This window comes from Calypte anna, chromosome 1 (assembly GCF_003957555.1).
Source record: "Calypte anna isolate BGI_N300 chromosome 1, bCalAnn1_v1.p, whole genome shotgun sequence".
NCBI classification, from domain to species: Eukaryota; Metazoa; Chordata; class Aves; order Apodiformes; family Trochilidae; genus Calypte; species Calypte anna.
In genome coordinates this window covers 144,504,539-144,523,908 of record NC_044244.1, presented here as the reverse complement: position 1 = coordinate 144,523,908, position 19,370 = coordinate 144,504,539, and the positions used below count along the sequence as shown (strand labels likewise).

General features: G+C 39.6%; 1 protein-coding gene across 1 annotated transcript; it reads right to left on the bottom strand.

Moving 5' to 3' along the window:
* Positions 1-921: 921 nt before the first annotated feature.
* Positions 922-10,147, bottom strand: SLC10A2 (solute carrier family 10 member 2). The gene is made up of 6 exons (XM_030465290.1): positions 9,726-10,147; positions 6,439-6,557; positions 5,193-5,281; positions 2,885-3,060; positions 2,115-2,272; positions 922-1,055 (listed from the first exon to the last, which is right to left on the bottom strand). The coding sequence occupies exons 1-6, from the start codon at positions 10,145-10,147 to the stop codon at positions 922-924; spliced, it is 1,098 nt and encodes a 365-aa protein (XP_030321150.1).
* Positions 10,148-19,370: the final 9,223 nt, after the last annotated feature.

The following is a 19,370-nucleotide window of genomic DNA, read 5'->3' as shown; positions in this document are numbered from 1 at the left end:
ACCTGGTACATTCAAATTTATTGGGTTTATAAAATAAACAAAGATATATAACACACTTCAAGGACTACTGTCTCCCCTTAACAGTGGTGAAAGTAGTCCTGGATGAACCAGGAATAATTTTGTTCCACTTTCAATGACCTCCCTTTCAGTGCAGAAGTTGATAATTTCTTACACTTCAAAAATCTCTGCCTGCTCCTTTGCAGCTATGACAGAAAAAATTACTCTGCACTCCTGCTCTCAGCTTTGTCTCTCTGTTCCTGTTTCCAACACCTAAGAGACCCAGACTGAACACACAAAGCTGATATTTTCTAGTACTTCGGGCAAAAAAATAGTCATAAGGTACCTTGCTCTTATTAAAATTATAGCTTTAGAATAAAGTAATGCCTCAAGCAATTAGTACAGTGCAGTGACTGTACTACCCAGACTGACCTAAATGAAATTTTATTTCATTATTAGCCTGTTCCAATTTCATGGTTGATCCATGTTCAGCAAAAAGTCCTCCAGCCTTATCAGATCTTCCACACCAAATCCTGCTAAAGCACTTTTACAGGATTTCTTTGTGTTTGGTTTGGGGGCTAGGAATAGCAGATGGATTTGCAGGATCATGGACTGAAGTTGGTAATGCAAATATCTTTTTGTTTTTTTAACAATAGCCCACCTTCATTCTGCCTTTCATTATGTAAGCCATAATAAAACATTAAATATTTTCAGGAAATTAACTTAGAAACCAGATTCTAAAATTTTGGCAGACACTGCCAAAAATCAAAGAAGAACTTTTCATAAGTTAATAATTTTACAGTCTTATTGTACAATACCAGCGGAAATTCTTTTGTTAAATATTTCCATAAACCAACAGCATGTAATAAAAAAGTAAACTCTATATCTTATATTTTGCCAGCTGGTTGGAAGAGAGGTAGTCGTCTATTTGGTCTCATTTGATATGAATCCTCCATTTATTTTAGCATGTGATGACGTTGATTTTGAATCCTCTTTTCCCTCTGTTTTCTCAGTATCCGTCTTTGTCTTGCCTCCTTGCCGTCTGTAAACACGGTAGGCTGGGAATCGGTATATATATTTTGTTATTAAATAAAGAAATTATAACATTGTTTTAAAAAGACACTGCAATACCATGACACCACGCAACATGTTCCTTCTTTGTATTGCTAAAACATTCCATCACAAACCTCAAGACAGTTTCTTTAGAGTTATATTTAACCAACCTTGTCACTGAAAAAGTAACTTTATAAAATAACTAGGAAGAGATTTTAAATTCTGATTTTGGTGCTTGACTGCTTTGTGCAGATACTTTAAAAATTATTGTCCATCTTGCTTGGGAAGCCTTTGGGCTCCTGGTGGGGTCTGTCGAACTGACCCTTACTTATATGTTAGTCTTGCTTGGCAGGAACTGGCACAAACTTGTCCCCACATAGCTGCTTGCCAGAGAGGTTGGATCTGGGGCTGTTCCTTGCAGGCTGTGTCCCTTGGGTGGGGCTCTGGTCTCAGGTACCATGGCTGGTTTGAGAGTGGGACTTCAATAGTCACAGATGGTTTTAGGGGTGAGCAACAAGGACAAGTTCCCAACCCTTGTTATATTGGTTGAAGTAGCACCTGTGCAACTCATGAGAGATGTATGTGGAAGGAAAAAGGGACCTTCTCCTCTACAGGAAGATATTTCCTCACATTAATGCTGTTCTCTCTACAGCTGATGGTAGTAGGAGTTTGTGTGTGCCTGCAGGGGTGGTCCTGCTGTGCGGCTGCATGCCTGGGCACCCTGGGCTGGTGGAAGAAGATGCATTTGCTCCTCCTTGGCCAAGGATAATAACCCCATGCTGAAGTATTCTCATGTCCCTGGTTTAGAGGCACATGAGGCTGCTGGAGAGCCACTCCCCCATGCTGAAAAAAAAGGCTTCTTCCAAACCTTGAAATGGGTCTTGTATATTCCTGGTACAGGGCACAGCACAATGGCGATGCTCTGTAATAATTTGTGTCATTATATACCTAACTATTTTCCAACTGATAATTTGTATTACTTGTTTTCCCCATAACCATGCCAAACAAGACTGATAATCATGATGATAATTATAATGCTGTGATAGAAAATATCCATACTTTACCTCCTAAAATAAGAAGTGCAAACAACAGCTGGAAAATACTGTAGACAAGTGGGAAAGTAAACATCAGTTCAAGTTGTTCAGGGGTGAATGAGAGCTGTACTATAGTTGAACACAGCTGAGAGTTTTGCATGCCTGTTTCCAGAGACACTGTACGACATCTTAAGGGAATAACACAAAGACAATGGTGAAATAGCAGCCTGTGCATTCTTACACTTTTTAGTAATCTGGATCAAAAAGAAACATAGACTAGCTGAGAAAATGCTGTCCTTCAGCTCACACAGTCAACAAAGCACACCACGAGTCACATAGTTGTTGCCACCAGAGAACACAGAGTTTCTGGCACTCCATCATTTGTTAAAGACTGTGCTCCACCTTCAAGCCATGCATGTTATATTTGGTAACACTCACTATCTCCCTCTCTTGTAATTATATTCTGAATTGTAGGCTCCTGAATCTACATGAGAAATTTTACTGCAGTTGCAATACACTTATTATTCAGGTCTGTTTCATCCCCTTCCTTTGAAGTGCAGGGCATGGAAAGGGCATATGAAAGACTGGAGGAAGTAGTATAGTTAAAATCTGCAAATGAAGGTGGGCACAAGAAAAGTTTTATCTGCACATTAATATACCAGAAACAGGGTTGGGGAATGAGTGCCTCTGTAGCAAAGCTAATGTTTAGCAGGCATTCTCAGCTTTGATTAATCATTAAATAAAATCTTCTTTTACAACTGAAATAAGATAAAAAATCTTAATCACAGAGGCATCTATACCTGTGCCAGGACAGACCAGCTACACGGGCCAGAAGGAATCCCAGAGAATAGCCAGCTGCTGGAAATATGGTGCCAATGAGCCATAACTTGGGGGATATATTCCACGAGCCTCTGTAGAGTATTCCCCCAACCACTGCAATGACCACAATGAGGATTGCTCCCACAATGGAACCAATCTATGAGGAGACAGGAGAGGAACTGGGTGAATAAGAAAACCCAAAGAAATTTAATGGCATCAAACACAGCATCAAACATGCCTGTGAGTGCCTCTGAGCCACTGGAACATCTTATTCAATATAAAATCAAAAGTTTACAGCCATTTAATTCACTGCAGACAAGCAGATTAGATAGCTGCCATTTTTCCCAAACAGGAAATGTAGGATGTATTTCAGTGTGACTACAGATATAGATCAAGACACAGCTATAATAGATATGTTATTTATATCAGACACCTGTAAAACTAGTCTCTTGAAGCCTTGGCTATAGCTGTAGTTAGAGCTGGAGATTAAAAATAATCTCATGGGTGTGACAGGAGAGAGGAATGGCGATCACATTAGAATAATTTTCCCAGGGAAACAGACAGCTCAATATTTAGTATAATGTACTTTTCCTCCCTGCTTCTTGGGCAGTCACACTCTGGGGCTTCGTATGGCATCTGTTAGCTAGGTGCTGGACTGTTAGTGAAAGGGAATTATTTGCCAAGCAGAAGAGTAAATCTTTAATGTGGCTGAATGTTTGTGTTTGAAAACTGGCTGTGAGCTCATATGGCATTTCTACATAGACATAAGTCACTGAGTTGAGCTTCTTTCCTTCGGCCAAAATGTACTGAGCTCTTCACTGCTGCTTGCCAAAGAATGTGACAACTCCCTCTCTTCTCAATATCCAACTGCAATGTCTGCCCTTATGACATATTTTCCCAGGGATCTCACCACCAGATTTCTGGGACAAAATATTGGAGAATCCATTTCTCAGTTAAAATGTGTATTCACGTAGAATTGATCTCATCAGCTTTTGGCTGAAGTCTTTTTAAGAGCATTGAGTGAACAAGTATTTTTGCTTGACTGAGCTATTAGCCACAAGCACACAGGAAGAAGAAACATAGCCTGTCCATGACAAGCTCTTCTGTTTCACCTGGAACACTGTCTTTGTGCTCTTATCTCCATTTCTCAGTGTATGGATCTCAATCTGACAGCTACAGCTCAATCTACATTGATGCTTCCTTGTCCTACAGAAAGGAAACTGTCAAGGGACCCTCCTGTGGGTTGCTTACCCACTTGGTAGGAAAGAGGATGAAATGCTGTTTTGCTGAGACAGTAAGAAGAGTATCTCTACATGTGAATTCCAAGTCCATTCTTTTTCCTTAACTGATTAGCAGGAACAGAGCAGTTCTACAACCAGAACTCTTTAGTATCCAAGTTCATAAGGAAGTTGCAAATGCATGAAAAAAATACAATGTAATAAATTAATAGTTAAGAAAGGGAATTATACTTAGAAGGGCCTTCGTGTCTAATCTACCTGATAAGAGAAATGATAACAAAGTATAAGTAGAATAATTAGTTGCCAGATTAGTTTTGCTTAAGGAAATTTAGAAAAGATATGTTTACAAAGGTTAAGAAAGACCAAGGGAATTCATTACGTCTAACAATCACTTTAGAGGTAAATCTAATGTTCAGAATGATTAATTTGCTGTTAACACTAAATGCAGCTATGTTGTTGCTGTTACTACTATGATTAGTTGGTGAGAATAGTTTTTTTCCAAACCCACATATTTTTCGTGCATCTGAAACTATTTTGCACAGATAGTTGAATTCTGTGATTTTTGTTAGATTTTTTTTAACAGTTGGGACATTTTCAAACAAGTTTTTTTTTTTTTTTAGTAAAAACTGACTTCACACTCAAAATTACCTCCTGTCAATAAGGGTTTTTAAAAGTAGGAAGCTTTCTGGTTCAGAATGTTTTAATTTTACATTATTTTGCAGAGAAAAACGGCTTGCTGTCAACCTGAATGATTTTCCTTCCAATTTCTGTTTACATTACAAACTGAACTCAATTACTAACACAGTTGCAGCCAAAGACAAAAGTAGGCTTTTTGGCTAATGAAGATTTCCAATAATGTATGCAGCTCATGCTTGCTTGAGCAGGGGAAAAGGAATACATTCCTGCAATGTCTCATTTGTTTTCTGCTGAAAACTTCCCAGCTCTTATGAAGTCAGATATTAATACTATGAATCGCAATGTAGTGCTTCAGTGGTGCCCTGATTCCATAATTTGTCCGTAATTACAAGTGCCTCAGCCTTACATACCCTACCTTAAGGATGACTTTTGCTTTACTGGGCCATCTGTGGTTAACATACATTCCAAATGAAACAGGAACTACAAGAGCTACCAGTGAAAGTCCTGTAAAAAATCCAAGAGAGAAGAGAAGTTAAGCCCACACATCATTCAGAAGTCCATGATAGGAGGACAGATGTGGTGCAGAGCAGCTGGGGGTATGGAACAAGCCTTTGGACCATGTTTCTGGAATGCAGACCCCAGAGCATGCATGCACACTCCACCCACACCTGCCCCTTTGCTTTCCTATAGAGTCTGTTATCTTTGGCAGCCTGTTGAAGTAATTGCCATTCTGCTGAGCTACATGCTCATTCACCTGCATCAGAAAGGCAGACAGAAATTTGAGTGTGTTAATCATCACTATCCTGTAATGTGAGCAGCTATATTAAATGTTCACTTTTTTGCATGTGTTTTGCTACTGTACCATATCAACAACTGGTCTACAGCTTCTTTTGTTTGGCCTTCCCCCACTTGCATTTATTTTGAAAGCACAAGCAGTGTATACAATTTCTTTTTTCTCTCCAGAACAATGGGAAATGAAATTGAAGAACACGAAAGTGGCTCTGCTGGCTTTTAAGATTAGCACAACATGGAACTGCACTTGATAAGCGCTAGGGCCACAGCTCTGCAAAGCACTGGAGCATGTATTTCTAAATACTTTGACTATTTTCTCTTTGTAGCTGGATGAGATTTATGACAGGAAGTCAAATGAAGCCACTCCTGGCAGTGTAGATTGCAGCTTTTCAAAGAGACTCAGCAGTTTTAATCACTTGCTTAATTATCCACATGTGCTGAAGTACTTTGCCAGATTAGGGCCTCAGCATTTAGCACTTTGCAGGATTGTGCTGTAAAGCTGTTACAAACACTTTCATCCAGGGGAAGCAGCTATTCCTGTACAGATTGTTTTATATTCTTATCCCAGTATCATGCAGGTCTCCTAACCATTTGGAAAGAAAAACCTGCACAATCTTATGGTAAATCTCTGTACCATATTGATAATGACTTCAAGACTTTGTGCTGAAGAGCTGTGGATGACTGGAAGTGATCAATTTCTAATCAGTTAGTTCAAGTATCTAATTTTCAGAGAAATTCTTGGAAAGTAGGAGGAATAATACTTTTAAAAAAATCTGGAGTAATTCAGGCTGATAGCATAAAGATGGCTGTTAGTAGAGGGAGGATAAAGGAGGGAGTCATATGGAAAAGTGGTGGTTCACTGGACTCACCAATGCTGTTGTAGGGCAGTACAATTGCATCAGAATCAGTCCACATCTTGGTGTAAATGAAGAGGCAAAGCGGCATCATCCCCATTGCAAACAGTGTGGAACAAGTTGTCATGCTGATGCTGCAAAGAAATTGGTTTGAGTGACAGTTCATCTCATGCTCGCCTATAGACTTTCTCCTTTCCTTATTCCAATTTGACAGCTTATGAAAGGTTGGGCAAGGAGTGCTGCTGGCTGCAGCCAATTTATCCTGCATATAAGGTAAGAAAAAAGCTAAATGGAAGGAATGGCTTTTGCTGGAAAAAAAAAAAGAACATAAAATATCAACCAGTTCTGCAGCTACAGAACAGTAACTCTCAGCACAAACGAGGCAGTCAGTCAGTCAGTCAGTCAGCCATCAGGAACATCAGGCAGTTCTGTTGGCAAGTCTGTCTGCATGCTGTCTGTCTGGCTTCTGAGAGGTTGGCAAGCTGGTCAGGGTCAGATGGACATCAAATGGAGCTTTCCATTATACCAGCAGTTCTGGAGGGTTAACATTTCACTCCAAATTTAACAACATGAAAAATATTTCATCTTTCGTCTTGGGTGTGTGATGTAATGAAATCAACTTTTCTGGGTTGTTTGCTCTTGGCCATGGAGTAGATGTTGAGAATTACTTGGTGAAGCTGAGAATAAGTATTGTTGTTTCCTTGGTCTTTAAAAGGACATGTACGTTTTAAAATATAAAGTCTTTAAACCATCAGGCTTGGTATATCTTGTACTAAAGATGAATTCTGCTAAAGAATGAAGAAGCAAGAAAAAACAAGACAGCTAAAATAAGGAGGAAATTTTCAGAATCTTAACAGAACAGATAGAGTTATGCCAACAAATCATACTCATCCGACTTAAAAGTAATGAGAGGGAGTTCCAGTCATGGGACTTTGGAAACTTCCTTAGGAGTTTCATTTCTGATTTACCTTTTTTCTGGATGACCCTCAGAAAAGAGACTACTGACCCTGTCCTACAAGCTGGGTAGATCCAAAGAAAACGAGAACAATTAATACAGAAACCATGGGACTATCTGAATTAATTTTAGTTCCCATAGCTCTCTACTTCTGAGTCATTGAATATAACTTGGTAGGAGTCTCTGGCAAGAGAGTTCTTACGCACACAGAACAAAGAACCATTGACTGCAGTTAAGGTCAGATGAAGCCCCACATGGATAAAAAACCCTTATTTTACCTAGTTCTGTATTTCCTACATTTTTACTCTTATATCTATGCTCTGCTCCAAAATTTGCCTGTCCTCTGATCTCAGTCCCTGAGCTCACAGAAGCTTTGCAGAGAGCTGTAGAGGAGAGGCAAAGGTGTTACAGAAGCAGTTGGTCACAATACAGATATTAAGAGACTTCAAAAATAGATGACCCCATGGGAAGCTTTAGAGAATATCCTCTGGGTCAGAGATACTAAGAAAGGTCTGAAACCTCGTATTTCATCTCCCTGTGATTATGTTACCAATAGAAAATTAGTTCCTGCTCTAAGTTGTGGTCTATTTGCACTGGGATGTTTTGAAGCAGGACTGTAGACAGTGGTGACAATTTGTTATGTATAAGCATAAAATATTATCAGTTAAAAGCAAAGCCTTCTCTGATATGATGAGCAGGCTTTCTGTAACACTGTGCTGGCTCCAGAAGCCAGCCATGCTTCTTACATCTTTATTCCTCTGCCAAGAACTGATGATATTTGTACTACCATTTCTGTTGTACCTCCCATATTCTCTGGTCCCCACATTATTTTCAAAAATGTAATGGTGAAAAGCCTTTGACTTCTTAAGGTACAGGTTTTTACTTGAATAATAACATTTTATGGATATTTTCAATTTATTCCACCTCTATCATGGCATATAAACCCTACCATATTTATATTGTCATCAGTTTGAATTTTTACTGTTGATTTCAGTGGCATAATTTTGAACATGTGGGGGTAAGAAAGCATAATTTAACTCAGTTTATTTCTCTAAGGGCAGAATTAGGACAGAATTTCAGACTTGTGCTGGATATCTTTCCATCTGCAGTTTCTTAGACCTGTGTTTGTTGAAATTAAGCATCTTATAGTTCCTAATATCATAGGTCTTTAATGATATCATTAGGTCTTTCTACTTCCAGAGTGACGAAGCTGGTGATTAGTGGAACTGACCTCATATATAATTTGAAAGCTGGTATTAAATTAACACCTGGATGCAGCAGTAAAGTTCACTATTTTCAAAGGATGGAAAAAATGTCTTATTAAAGCTACAAATATTAAAATTCTTAGTCTGTTCACCCTAGCTCCACATCTTTCTTCCTTCTATTATTTTTTCCATTTCTAGTTCAGACTGGCATATGATAGATTGGATGAATGCTCCGATTTATAATACTCTGTGGGAAACAGAGAAATGACCCTGTTTATTTTAGAGCAAAGTAATCAGGATATAACAATTAAGAGATGGCTCATTTTTAAAGGCTACTAGTGCTGATGAATCCCCCGTGGCATTTGCATCAGGAGTAGCATTAATTTCTCCTGTGTGTTTGATGTCCTAAGTCATGTCAGGTGCCTTACATGCTGGCTTCAGAGCACTCTGTTGCTGAGACCATCAAGCTTCACCACAAAAGATTTTTTCCATTACTCCCAGTATGCAGGGCTGCCTTAGACAGTGGCTTCTGGCCTGTAAAGCTTTCCTGCAGTTTGAGGATTTCTGCAGAAGGTGCCAGGAGAAGATAGAATTACATCAAGAGGTTGTTGTTTGTATTAGTTCCCAAAGAGATAATCTATGCCTGTCTATTCATTGCATAGAGCAAAAAAAGGAAGGAAAATATTTTCCACAGGACGTCTTTCAAGAAACATTACTTCAAGATCTTTTGCATAGCCATGATTTGGTAATGCAGAATTTAGGTCCTAAAATATTTATTTATTTATTTATTTATTTATTTATTTTTAGTGAACAAGATAATGCTAGAAACAAAACCACAAAAGTAGCTCTTACTTGGACAGAGATTTCATAAGTTTCAGCATTTTAGAGGTCTTTATCAATGCTATTTTCTGCAACATAAAGATATACAGTAAAATTTTTTTTAAGATTCACAGTTCTTTCTCAATGAAACAAGGATGTTTGCTAATATATTTACTGTGGTTGCAGAGCTAAACATCTTCTCAGGAAAGGTCTGCCATGCGTCGGACAGGAAAGCTAAGAAAAAACAATCAGATAGTACTTTCCAAAATAAAGTTTCCACAGTAAAAATCCATGTGAATTATTTAGAGAATGGCTGCTCTTACCTTAGGTCCATGTCTCCATCTACCCAATAGGCAATGACATTGGAGGCTGTGCCTCCTGGACAGCATCCCATGATCATCACCACAACAGCTTGAATTGGAAGCACGTTAAAGATCAGGGCCAGCAAGAAGCCCGTGAGAGGCATAATTCCAAACTGGCAAAGGAAACCCACAAAAATACCCCAGGGTCTCTTTATGTGGCCCAAGAATTTCTTAAGTTCCACATTGCAACCCATGGAGAACATCACCAAAGCCAGCATGATTGTTAGAACAGTACTTAAAATTATGCTCAAAGTTTCATTAAAGTTATCTTCTGGTATCAAGCAGGAGGTGCCATTGCAAATAGTAGCATTTGCTGAACAACCTGTGGAGTTCTTTGCCAAAGACCCAGCATTAAGTTGCTGGGAAAGAAGGTCTGTCTGCATTGTGAAATACAGAACCACTCAGTACTTCTGAGACAGACTTTCAAGCCTGTGTAAATGGCTTGTCAGTGATTCCTTTTTAAATGATCCAGGAAGCAATAAAGTGCAATAAACACTTGAACGTTGAAGGGTTTGGCAAAATGCTGATTCATATAGTTATAAAAGTTGCGCTTGCTGTGTCTGGTGACAATTAATCATTTATTCATATGATAATGAGGAATCCCACATCAAGAGAATAGCTGTGTTAATATTTAAGAGTGTAAAGGAGGCTTGCGGTGTATCTGAGCACACAAAGCCAGAATCACACGACACAGAAAAAGTTTAGATTTCATTCTTCAAATTTTTTGCATGCCTTGAGCACAGCAGCTCGTGCATGCATTAACACTGACATTACAAGGGTCTGTGGGGTGGAAAGATGCAACCTGAACACAAGAAACCGGGAGCAGAGGTCCTGAGATTGGGTTTGGAACTGTGGCTCTTGCTAAGTGATGCAGCATTCCCCGTGACACACCATGACAGTCTCATTTGAATGTGCAGGCATCCTCATTTGGTTGCATTTCTAGTATAATAGAAGCTTGTGTGGGGTGATAAATCTACTACAGGACTGCATGCATGTTTTTGTCACTTTTGGCTCTTAAATGCAACTTTTATTTATGGTTCCTTCTAAACTTCCACGTAATCCTGAAGATGGTGAAGATACCTGGCTTTAAAGTTTTCCATGATGCAGTCTGATAAAATGTCACCTGTGTTTTCAGTTTCAGCACCTGGATAAGTGCCATTGCCCTGCCATCTCCACGTCCCTCCAGGCTGGAAACTGGGTGACCACCTGGTGGCTGATTTTCCTTACTCACATTTTGCCTTGCTTCTAGCCATGTCTACACTGAGAACATCATCTGGGGAAGGGAGGAGAGGGAAAGGGAGGGAGAGGGTCAGGGAGCAATAGATTGCTTATTTGGGCTGAGAGGAGATTTATAATCCTCCTGGCACTTTCTGCCAGATGCTGCTTCACTCTGCCTTGGCCTGGAAATGTCAGGTGCTGAGAGGAGGAGGAAGAGGATGCATTTGCTGAACTGAGTGAAGGGAGTGGGGAGCAGGGCAGTGGGGCTAGCTTTGGAGCTGTGGTACCCAGTCAAACCCAACCCTGTCCCCTTCAGCATGGCAACACATTCAGCATCCATACTGGAGGAGATGGTGCAGGTCACCTCTTTTGTCTGCTGCGACCCAAAGATTGAGAGGCAGATATCTTGTGCCTGGCTTGCTGTTCTCTATCATACCCATGCCTCACAGGAGAGGCTGAAGCAGAGCATCTGTCCTGGGACTCTTCTGAGGTGTGACAGCTCTAGGATAATCTATGGCAGTGCTTATGGCACAGCAAACACCTTCTTTGTACCTGAGACCAGAGGAATTTTGTGCAGTCCTTGATCTATTTGTCTCCTGATGCACGTCCCTATACTCTCCCCCCTTCTTCTATTCACGTCCTTGTCTCATGTATGCTTTCTTGTGAAAAAACATTGTAGCTCAGTCACCACTTAGATATCTTTACTGTACTTATCACTGTACTAGGTGGATGCTGTTCAAATATTCACACACTAAATATCACAGCTTTGTGCCCCTGATATTCTGTAAAAGCAGAAAAGCAGGGGAGCAGACAGATGAGGTCTTCATGCAGCAACAGAAACAACAACAAAACACTGGAAATATGAGATAATTTTAACTATGCAGCATGCGTTGCTCTGCATCTCTTGTTTCTGAAAATCTAAAAATTCCTGGGATCTTCTGGCTGGTCAAAAGTTTATGCCTCAGGCTTCCTTCAAACTTAGGAATGTTTTCAAGGGAATAATTTTGATGTTGTTTTATTTGCACCCATGCTTTGCAGTAAAATTCACTTCAGGTTAGATCTTAGACTAAAATAAGGTTGGAAATATAAAGTGCAATTGGTGCCCTCTAAGTATCTTTCATTTTCACTACAGATGTTTTTTTTACTACAGTAACATCCTCAAGCCATAATTATCTTCAGCAACCAAGATTCCCACTGAAAGCCTCAACATTTTGTGCCTAACCTCAGTGTACAGTGACAGGTGCTGCTTTTTATTTTATTTTATTTTTTACTTTAAGCTGTGAACTGTTGAGCAGGAGCTGACTGTATTAGAAAGGATTTCCCAGCATGCTCAGATGGCACCTGTTTCTTTACAAGGGGGTCAGCTAAGTGGCTGTACCTCCTAAGTCACTGTTGGGTGCCTGATGGGATAATGTCAGAGTAGCTTGATCCTCCCAGGCAGCTGGCAACTCCTACCCTGTGATTAGTGCCACATCTGTGAAACTATGATATGTCTAATAGAACAGCAATCAAGGTAATAAGGAGGAGATGAAAGGAAAAGAAGGCTGAAAAATCTTGGTTTAGCAGAAAAATCATTCTCTTTCTGTTTGCTTTCAGACAAAATTTTTAGGAGCTTTTTTTTTCAGTCTAAATCTGTTAAAGGGATAGATAGTATTTAAATGCATGCAGCTATTAACATTTTCTATAAAACCTGTATCAGAGCCCTGATTTGCACTTGGACTTTTTTCTTGTAGACACTAAAATGATTGACTAGAGCATCCTGAAATCTCCAACAAACATCAGGGCTAGGGGGTGACTTTCTCAGGCTTGAAAATGTCTGTAATAATATGGGAACCCAGGGTGGATTGTTTGGGAGAGGAGATGGTGAGTCTCCAACTCCCAGTATCTATTTTTCAGGTAAAGCCTCACACAGGGGTTTGCTCTCACCTCCTCCCCACCCTCCTGCCCTCTACATGTCTGAGATGTGAAGGGATGCCTGATGCCATCCTTCAGAAATAGCTGTCAGTCCCTGCTGTTCAATTCCAGCTTCTGCTGAAAGGTTAGAGTGTCCAGCTTTCATTTTGGAGTTTGGCTTCTGGAAACGGAGTGGAGGGGAAACCTTCCTGCTCGGCAATTGGGTTTGACTGAGGATGGATGGGACATCAGCTGTTTCCCTGCATGGACTTTTGGGTCAGCAGGTTGTGTAAGCTTAACCTCTTCTGCTTGGTTTGCTTCCTTCTTTTCTTCTCAGTTGAAAAAGGGATGGTTCCAAATCATCACTACAAAAAATAATTTCTGGAAACAGAACTGAGCTCTCCCGAATTCAGCTTTTTCTTACTTAGGCTGCCAGTGCCACAATGTTAAAAATAGATCTTTCAAGACATCTTCATGTGGATAGGGAAGTAAAGCCATAACCAAGACATTGAAATGTTTACAGGCAGAGTTAAGAACTCAGCACGTTGCAGAAGGGACAGTATTACCAAGCAGGCAGGCAGCTCTCTTAGGAGTGCTGGGTTTTAAACATTCCTCTAGATTGTTCTGCTTTTTATAGTGTGCTTCTGGGATTTAATTCACATGCAAGCTCAGGGGAGAAAATAGATCAACAATCCCAAATTTGGCTGTTGCCTTGTAAGGAAAGCAGCATTTCAGAAGTGGTTGTCAGGGGTACTGAGCTATAGAGTTTCCATTTTATTACCTTCTTTCCACCTGGGTTATGGTGCTTAACTGGTGAGATGGACTTTGTACTGTTCTGTGAACTGAACCATCATCTTTTGCCTGTTTCTGCTGCCAGTGTTGGTGTAAATTTAAGCATTCATCACTGATGTTGGGGGAAGAAAGTGGCAGTGAGCGTGACAGCGTTTTGGTAATGATTAATATCCCTGGTCTGACCCTGGACACTGTCTGTCAACATACCTCAAAAATGAAAATAATCAACACTGAAATAGAGAAATAGCAGAGTAATTTTGTATTTGTGCCTCAAAACTACCAAACTGCTGTATTCTGGATTGTGATCTCAAATTTTTGTGGTGATGATGTTGCCAGTTTATGGAAGTGAGCTTAGCATCACTTCAGCAAACAAATCCAGGCAGATGAAACCTATAAGGATCTGCCCCTGTGCCAACAATTAGATAATTGATTTATTCATTAACTCAAGCAGTTATAAAACATAAATAACATGAACCCTACACTGTGAGAGGCAATTTAACAGTTTGTCTTTTATGGTTGTCTGCTGTTTATTTCAGTGATGTTTCTCTTAATGAGACCTATGAATCTTCCCTGTCTCCTTAATTCAGACTTGAGGATGCTTAGTATATTTATCTCTTTGTTAGAAAAGTCTTTTATTTCAGATAATTGATTTCCTGAAGTCAATTACCTGCTTTTTACCATAATCTTTAAAGGAGAGACAGCGGTTATACCTAATATTGGTGACCTTCTTTGTAAAGTTGATATAACTATAAATAGAAGATTGGTTTTGTTTGTTTATTTATTTCTTTGGAAAAAGCTTTACTTCCTGATAAGAAATTCATAGAGGGCATTAAGAAGGAAAATCTCCAAGATATAACAGGTGAGAAACTTACAGCATTAAAATACATCTTACTTGGAATAGCTTCCTAAAGAATTCTGAAAAGTTAATTTTACAGCTGACTAACTGAATCTTTACATTTATACTTTTACATTTCACTGCCAGGTGCTAGACTCTTGAGCTGAGTCCCAAATGAAGCATCCAGGGCACAGGTGTTCTTGCATTTTGCTGTTGATGAACTTGTCTGAGAAAAAGAAACCTGATGTTACAGGTACTTGGATTACAGGCAAGTTTGGCTTGCTGGAGTTGTAGCCCTGAGAGATGCATCTTATGCCCATGGCTAAACTCCTGCACACACTAAGTAGATGTTTTGAGGCACATGGCTCTGCTGTGATCACAGAGAATACAAATTCTCCAAATATTTGTGTGTGCAAGGAGAAATGCATAGTGCACAGGTATTTGCTGAAACATTTCAGCTTTGCCTGTCTAAATCATAAGAAAAAAAGCAATCTGCCAGTGTTCCCCTCTTCAGTAGACAAGTACAAGTATTTTCTGTAGAACAGAACATCTAATCCCAGATGTTCATAGTTACTGTCTATCTGCAGGTAAGTCCATGCAAAACTCTTAGGCTTTAAAGAAACTCTTTCTTTTTGGATATGTGTATGAGGGGAAATCTGTACTTCTGTAAATCTTGCATGTGTATGAGGGGAAATCTTGCTGCTGTTCAGCAAGGACTCTTCTGCTATGAAACAAATAACAAAAGTCTGTCAAAATCATAAGCTAACCTTTTGGCTACCAAACTGTAAGGGTGTCCTCTGACACCCTTTTTTTTTTGGATTAAAGAGCTGAAAGATAGACAATTTCATATTAAATTAAAAAAATGAGTCATGCTACCACCTATAAATGTCTAAGATTTTGAATTATTCTGTTAGGTTGGAAACCCTGAATAAAAACACTTTTTCCTTGTTCCTTAGCAAGGAATGACTTTGGACTTCGAGGACTAGCATATAGTGCAAATATTTTAGTGTCTTTATCTGTCCTGTAATTTTAATTAGTGGTAAGGCTTAATTTGGGATAAGATCTTTAAATCCTAGATCTAAGACCTGATTGATTTTAAAATCTGCAAGATTAAAGAAAGGTGATGTTGTTATTGAATTTTTGTTCTCTTAGGATCAAAACTGACTTTTCTAATTTCCACTAGAAGAGGAAGTGACTTACACTGTTTTTTGTTTGCTGTTGCATTGTTTTTCATCTCTTATCTTTTGGTAAGGAGCAGGAAATCAGTGTTTTTACTTTCAACTCCAGTGTATTTTCCAACCATCATTTAAGCCTAGAACCCAGGTTCATGTTTTCAAATTTTTATTTTGATAATTCATAAATTAATTCAACTATTTGTTTTTTACTGTAATAATATTAATGATAGCAATAAAACAGTGTAATAATTTTATCCATTATTTTGAGAGGCAGAATTAAAGTAGAATAAAACTGATAGTAAGTCAATAATACCCATGCATTCTTTTAAGTGTCAGTGGATGTGGTGTACCTTATCGAGGACCTAAGTCAGGATGACAGAAGTTGATCAAAGCACCTTGTGCTGAGGACTTCAAAATGTCTCTGTATGTAGTTTGGATATTTTACTTTAGAAAATTTTAGTCTGGTCCCTGATGTAGGAATCCCTATCATGTGTGCCTCGAAAATGTCTGAAGGATAAGTTGTGGGTTTGGATCCATGTGTCTCTATTAAATATTGGACCACATCTGCAAAAGTGGAGTGTGATTTTTGGTCTAGCTGCAACATGCTAAAGGCACACACCAAAACTGCTCTGCAAAACAACACAACACAACACGTAGTAAATGGGAACAGTTTAGGGGGTTACTTCAACACTGCTCTAGAGGTTCAGGCCAAAACAACAAAGGGGGTGCAGCCTTAGGGTATCCATTTCATTGGCACTGGGCTGACTGATGTGCCAGAGGCTATGGAGTTCTTGTCTTGCAGGGGTGGTGCCTGGGTGGAATAGGACACTGAAAATAACAGTAGATATTTAGGGTTTGGGGAGCTGAGTCTCAGTCTGGATAGCTGTAATGGAGAAGGTGAATTGTGCTCTGGACTCTCTAAGGGTCTCTGCTGAGAGTAAGGTGAAGTTGTGTTTGAACAGCTCTGAAGAAGACACCTACAGCAGGGATGTGGAGAGCCAGGTATTGCTTGCTTGCTTGTTTGTTTGTTTGTTAAAACAACTTCCTTTAATGAGCAGAGAGAACAAGAACTTTGTGGAGAAGAAATGTAAACTAAGTTCCTGCTTTTAGTTTGCCCAGGGAGCTGAACAGAAGCACAAAGCCAGGCAGGTGGGATTTCTTCCTTGTATGCACTGAGCAGAGCTATAGGGAGTGGGAAAAAGAAGACAATGAGGGCAATTGAAAAAGTAAATTTGTGTGTTATTTTAAAGTTTGGAGTTATTTGTTTGCTTGTTTGTTTTTAAATGTTTGCTTGTTTTGTTTTTTCTCATTCACAAACATGTTTTGTTTTGAATTAAGGCCTAATTAAAGAAAGCAAACAGACTTGTTAATTAAAGAGGCTCATGCCCCTTCTCAGAACTGGGCTGGTCTCTGTGAATATGGGTGAGGCAGCTCCTTATTGTTTCTTTTACTGATTTACAGCAAAGCTTTGAACTCAGGCCTCCTGCATAGCATGCTGGGAGATGCCAGTCTCAGGCTGTCTTCGGAGGAGTGGTTTTGCTGGGACAGATCAGTGGTTAGACCCATCTATGCCATCTTCTATGTCATTATCCTAATTACCAGGGATCATTCTCATGCCCTATAGATTTCTAGGAAGTTCTGGGTCAGGTAGAAATAAATTTTTCTAAGCAATATATAAAAAATAATATCTTCATTAAAATGATCTTGGGTCCACCTAAGGTAAAAGGTTGATAAGATTTAACTAATACTTTCTGATTGCATATGATGAGGTGTGAGAGAGGCAGTTACAAGCTTAAGAACCCACTTTGCAAGATGCTAGGGCCATATCAAGCACCACTTCCCACCACTTCTGTTTATTCTTCAAATATTTCTCATATTCCTTCAGCATGTGGAAATCACCAATGCCACAGGCACACAAAGAAAAATAAAAATGCAAAAGGGTACCCATTGCATGTATAAGTGGCATATACTAAGACACTTGTTATGGAAGGCCAGTCTAAAACTATTATTCTCTTCTCCTCAGGGAAAACAATTATCTGCATGTCCATTTTCTTAATGATTTCAATTTGCTTAGAACACCCATCTTCATTAATGGCTGGGACTGCATAAGGTTTCTAGGCCTTTAAAACTTTCAGCTCTTGATAAGACTGATTTCAGTAACTTCCTTGGATTTTTGTTTTCAGAATACCTATTATTACCAGAAGGCACTTTGTAATAGTTCTTTAAGATTTGACTTAGAATCTACAAGATTAAATATGATCATAAAACCTTCAAGAATGTTATATAGATCCAACTGTACCTGCTGGACTCTCAGCACCTTGGTACTGAGCATTTTGTCTGGATACTGGAAATTTACTTTATTAATGAACTTTTCAAAATTCAGATGGTCACCTCTTTGGCTATGGGAGCTGAGAGTATGGAGGATGCAGTGACCTTGACATGGAGTTCCACAGCTGATGATAGAGGTGGTACAGTGTCTGTGTGACTGTCTGTGTTTTGGGCTTGTGGAAATGTGAACACAATTCTTGATTGCTGCTATGCAAGTAGAATAGGTGACAGCACTGAAATTTTATTTTTTAAATAGAACTCAAGTAACTTTTTGAGCCTTCAGGTAGCCACTAGGCTGCTAGTTGGTGCACATCCTATTTGGGCTCACAGTGTCAAAGATGCAAGAGATTAACAACACTGAACATGTAGGCTGTGGGTCCTAGGAGGATCCATTCTTAGATGTTTGGTGTCTTCATGAAACATCCATTGAAACTTGAGATCCCACAACAGCATTACAGTGGGGTGAGAGCCATGCACAGCAATCAGTCAAAAGAGAGAGTAGATAGGTCTGTGACCGGCATCCTTTCTGCATTGCCTGGGAAAATAAAATAACTGTGATAGGACCTGGAGCACAGGCTCTCATTCTCAAGAATACTGTTTGCTCCTGCCCCCTCTCTGTCCTGGTGAATACTGGGTTACACTGCATCCTTCCTGCAGGCAGGATGAGGGAGCACTGGCCTGGAGCAGTCCTCTGGCTGTGCCCAGAGCACTTTGCAGATGGCTTGCCTGAGATGGGGCTGATGCAAGCTCAGGTCCCTCTGGGCAGAGATGGCAATTTTCATTCTGCTTCCCCTCCAGCTCACGTGCATGTTTTTAACCTGTGGGCCCTGGGGTATTAAAAAGAGCAGTGATGCCAGCCGTGCTTTCTGCACATTTGTGCATCTTGCCTGTGCTTTACTCCTGATGGTACTCAGGGTGGAGCTGGGGCACAGTCAGGCATAAATGTCAGCTCAGGGAAAGCCTGAGCATCTCACCTGGAGTCAGACTCCTGCAGGGGCAGCCTGGTTAACACAGCACCCACAGCTCTTCTAGAATCGTGCATGCTTGCTAGTGTGGATTTATGTCCTGAAACTGCTTATCAGAATTATTTCCATCAGTTCTGTTTTCAAATTATTTCCATGAAAAGAGGAACTATTCCTTTCATTTCTGATAAAGCTGAGTGTCTCTTATTAGGACGGTAATGAATGAAAAAGGTAGAATCATTCCATCTTTACAAGAAAAGGAATTTCTATGTGTGTAAAAATAAATATACTGAGACCACTACATATGTACATTACTTACATATAAATTATATGCAACATGAAAAAATGATTAAATATAGGTGAAGAGGTGTGGGGTTTTTTTTGTTTTGTTTTGTTTTGTTTT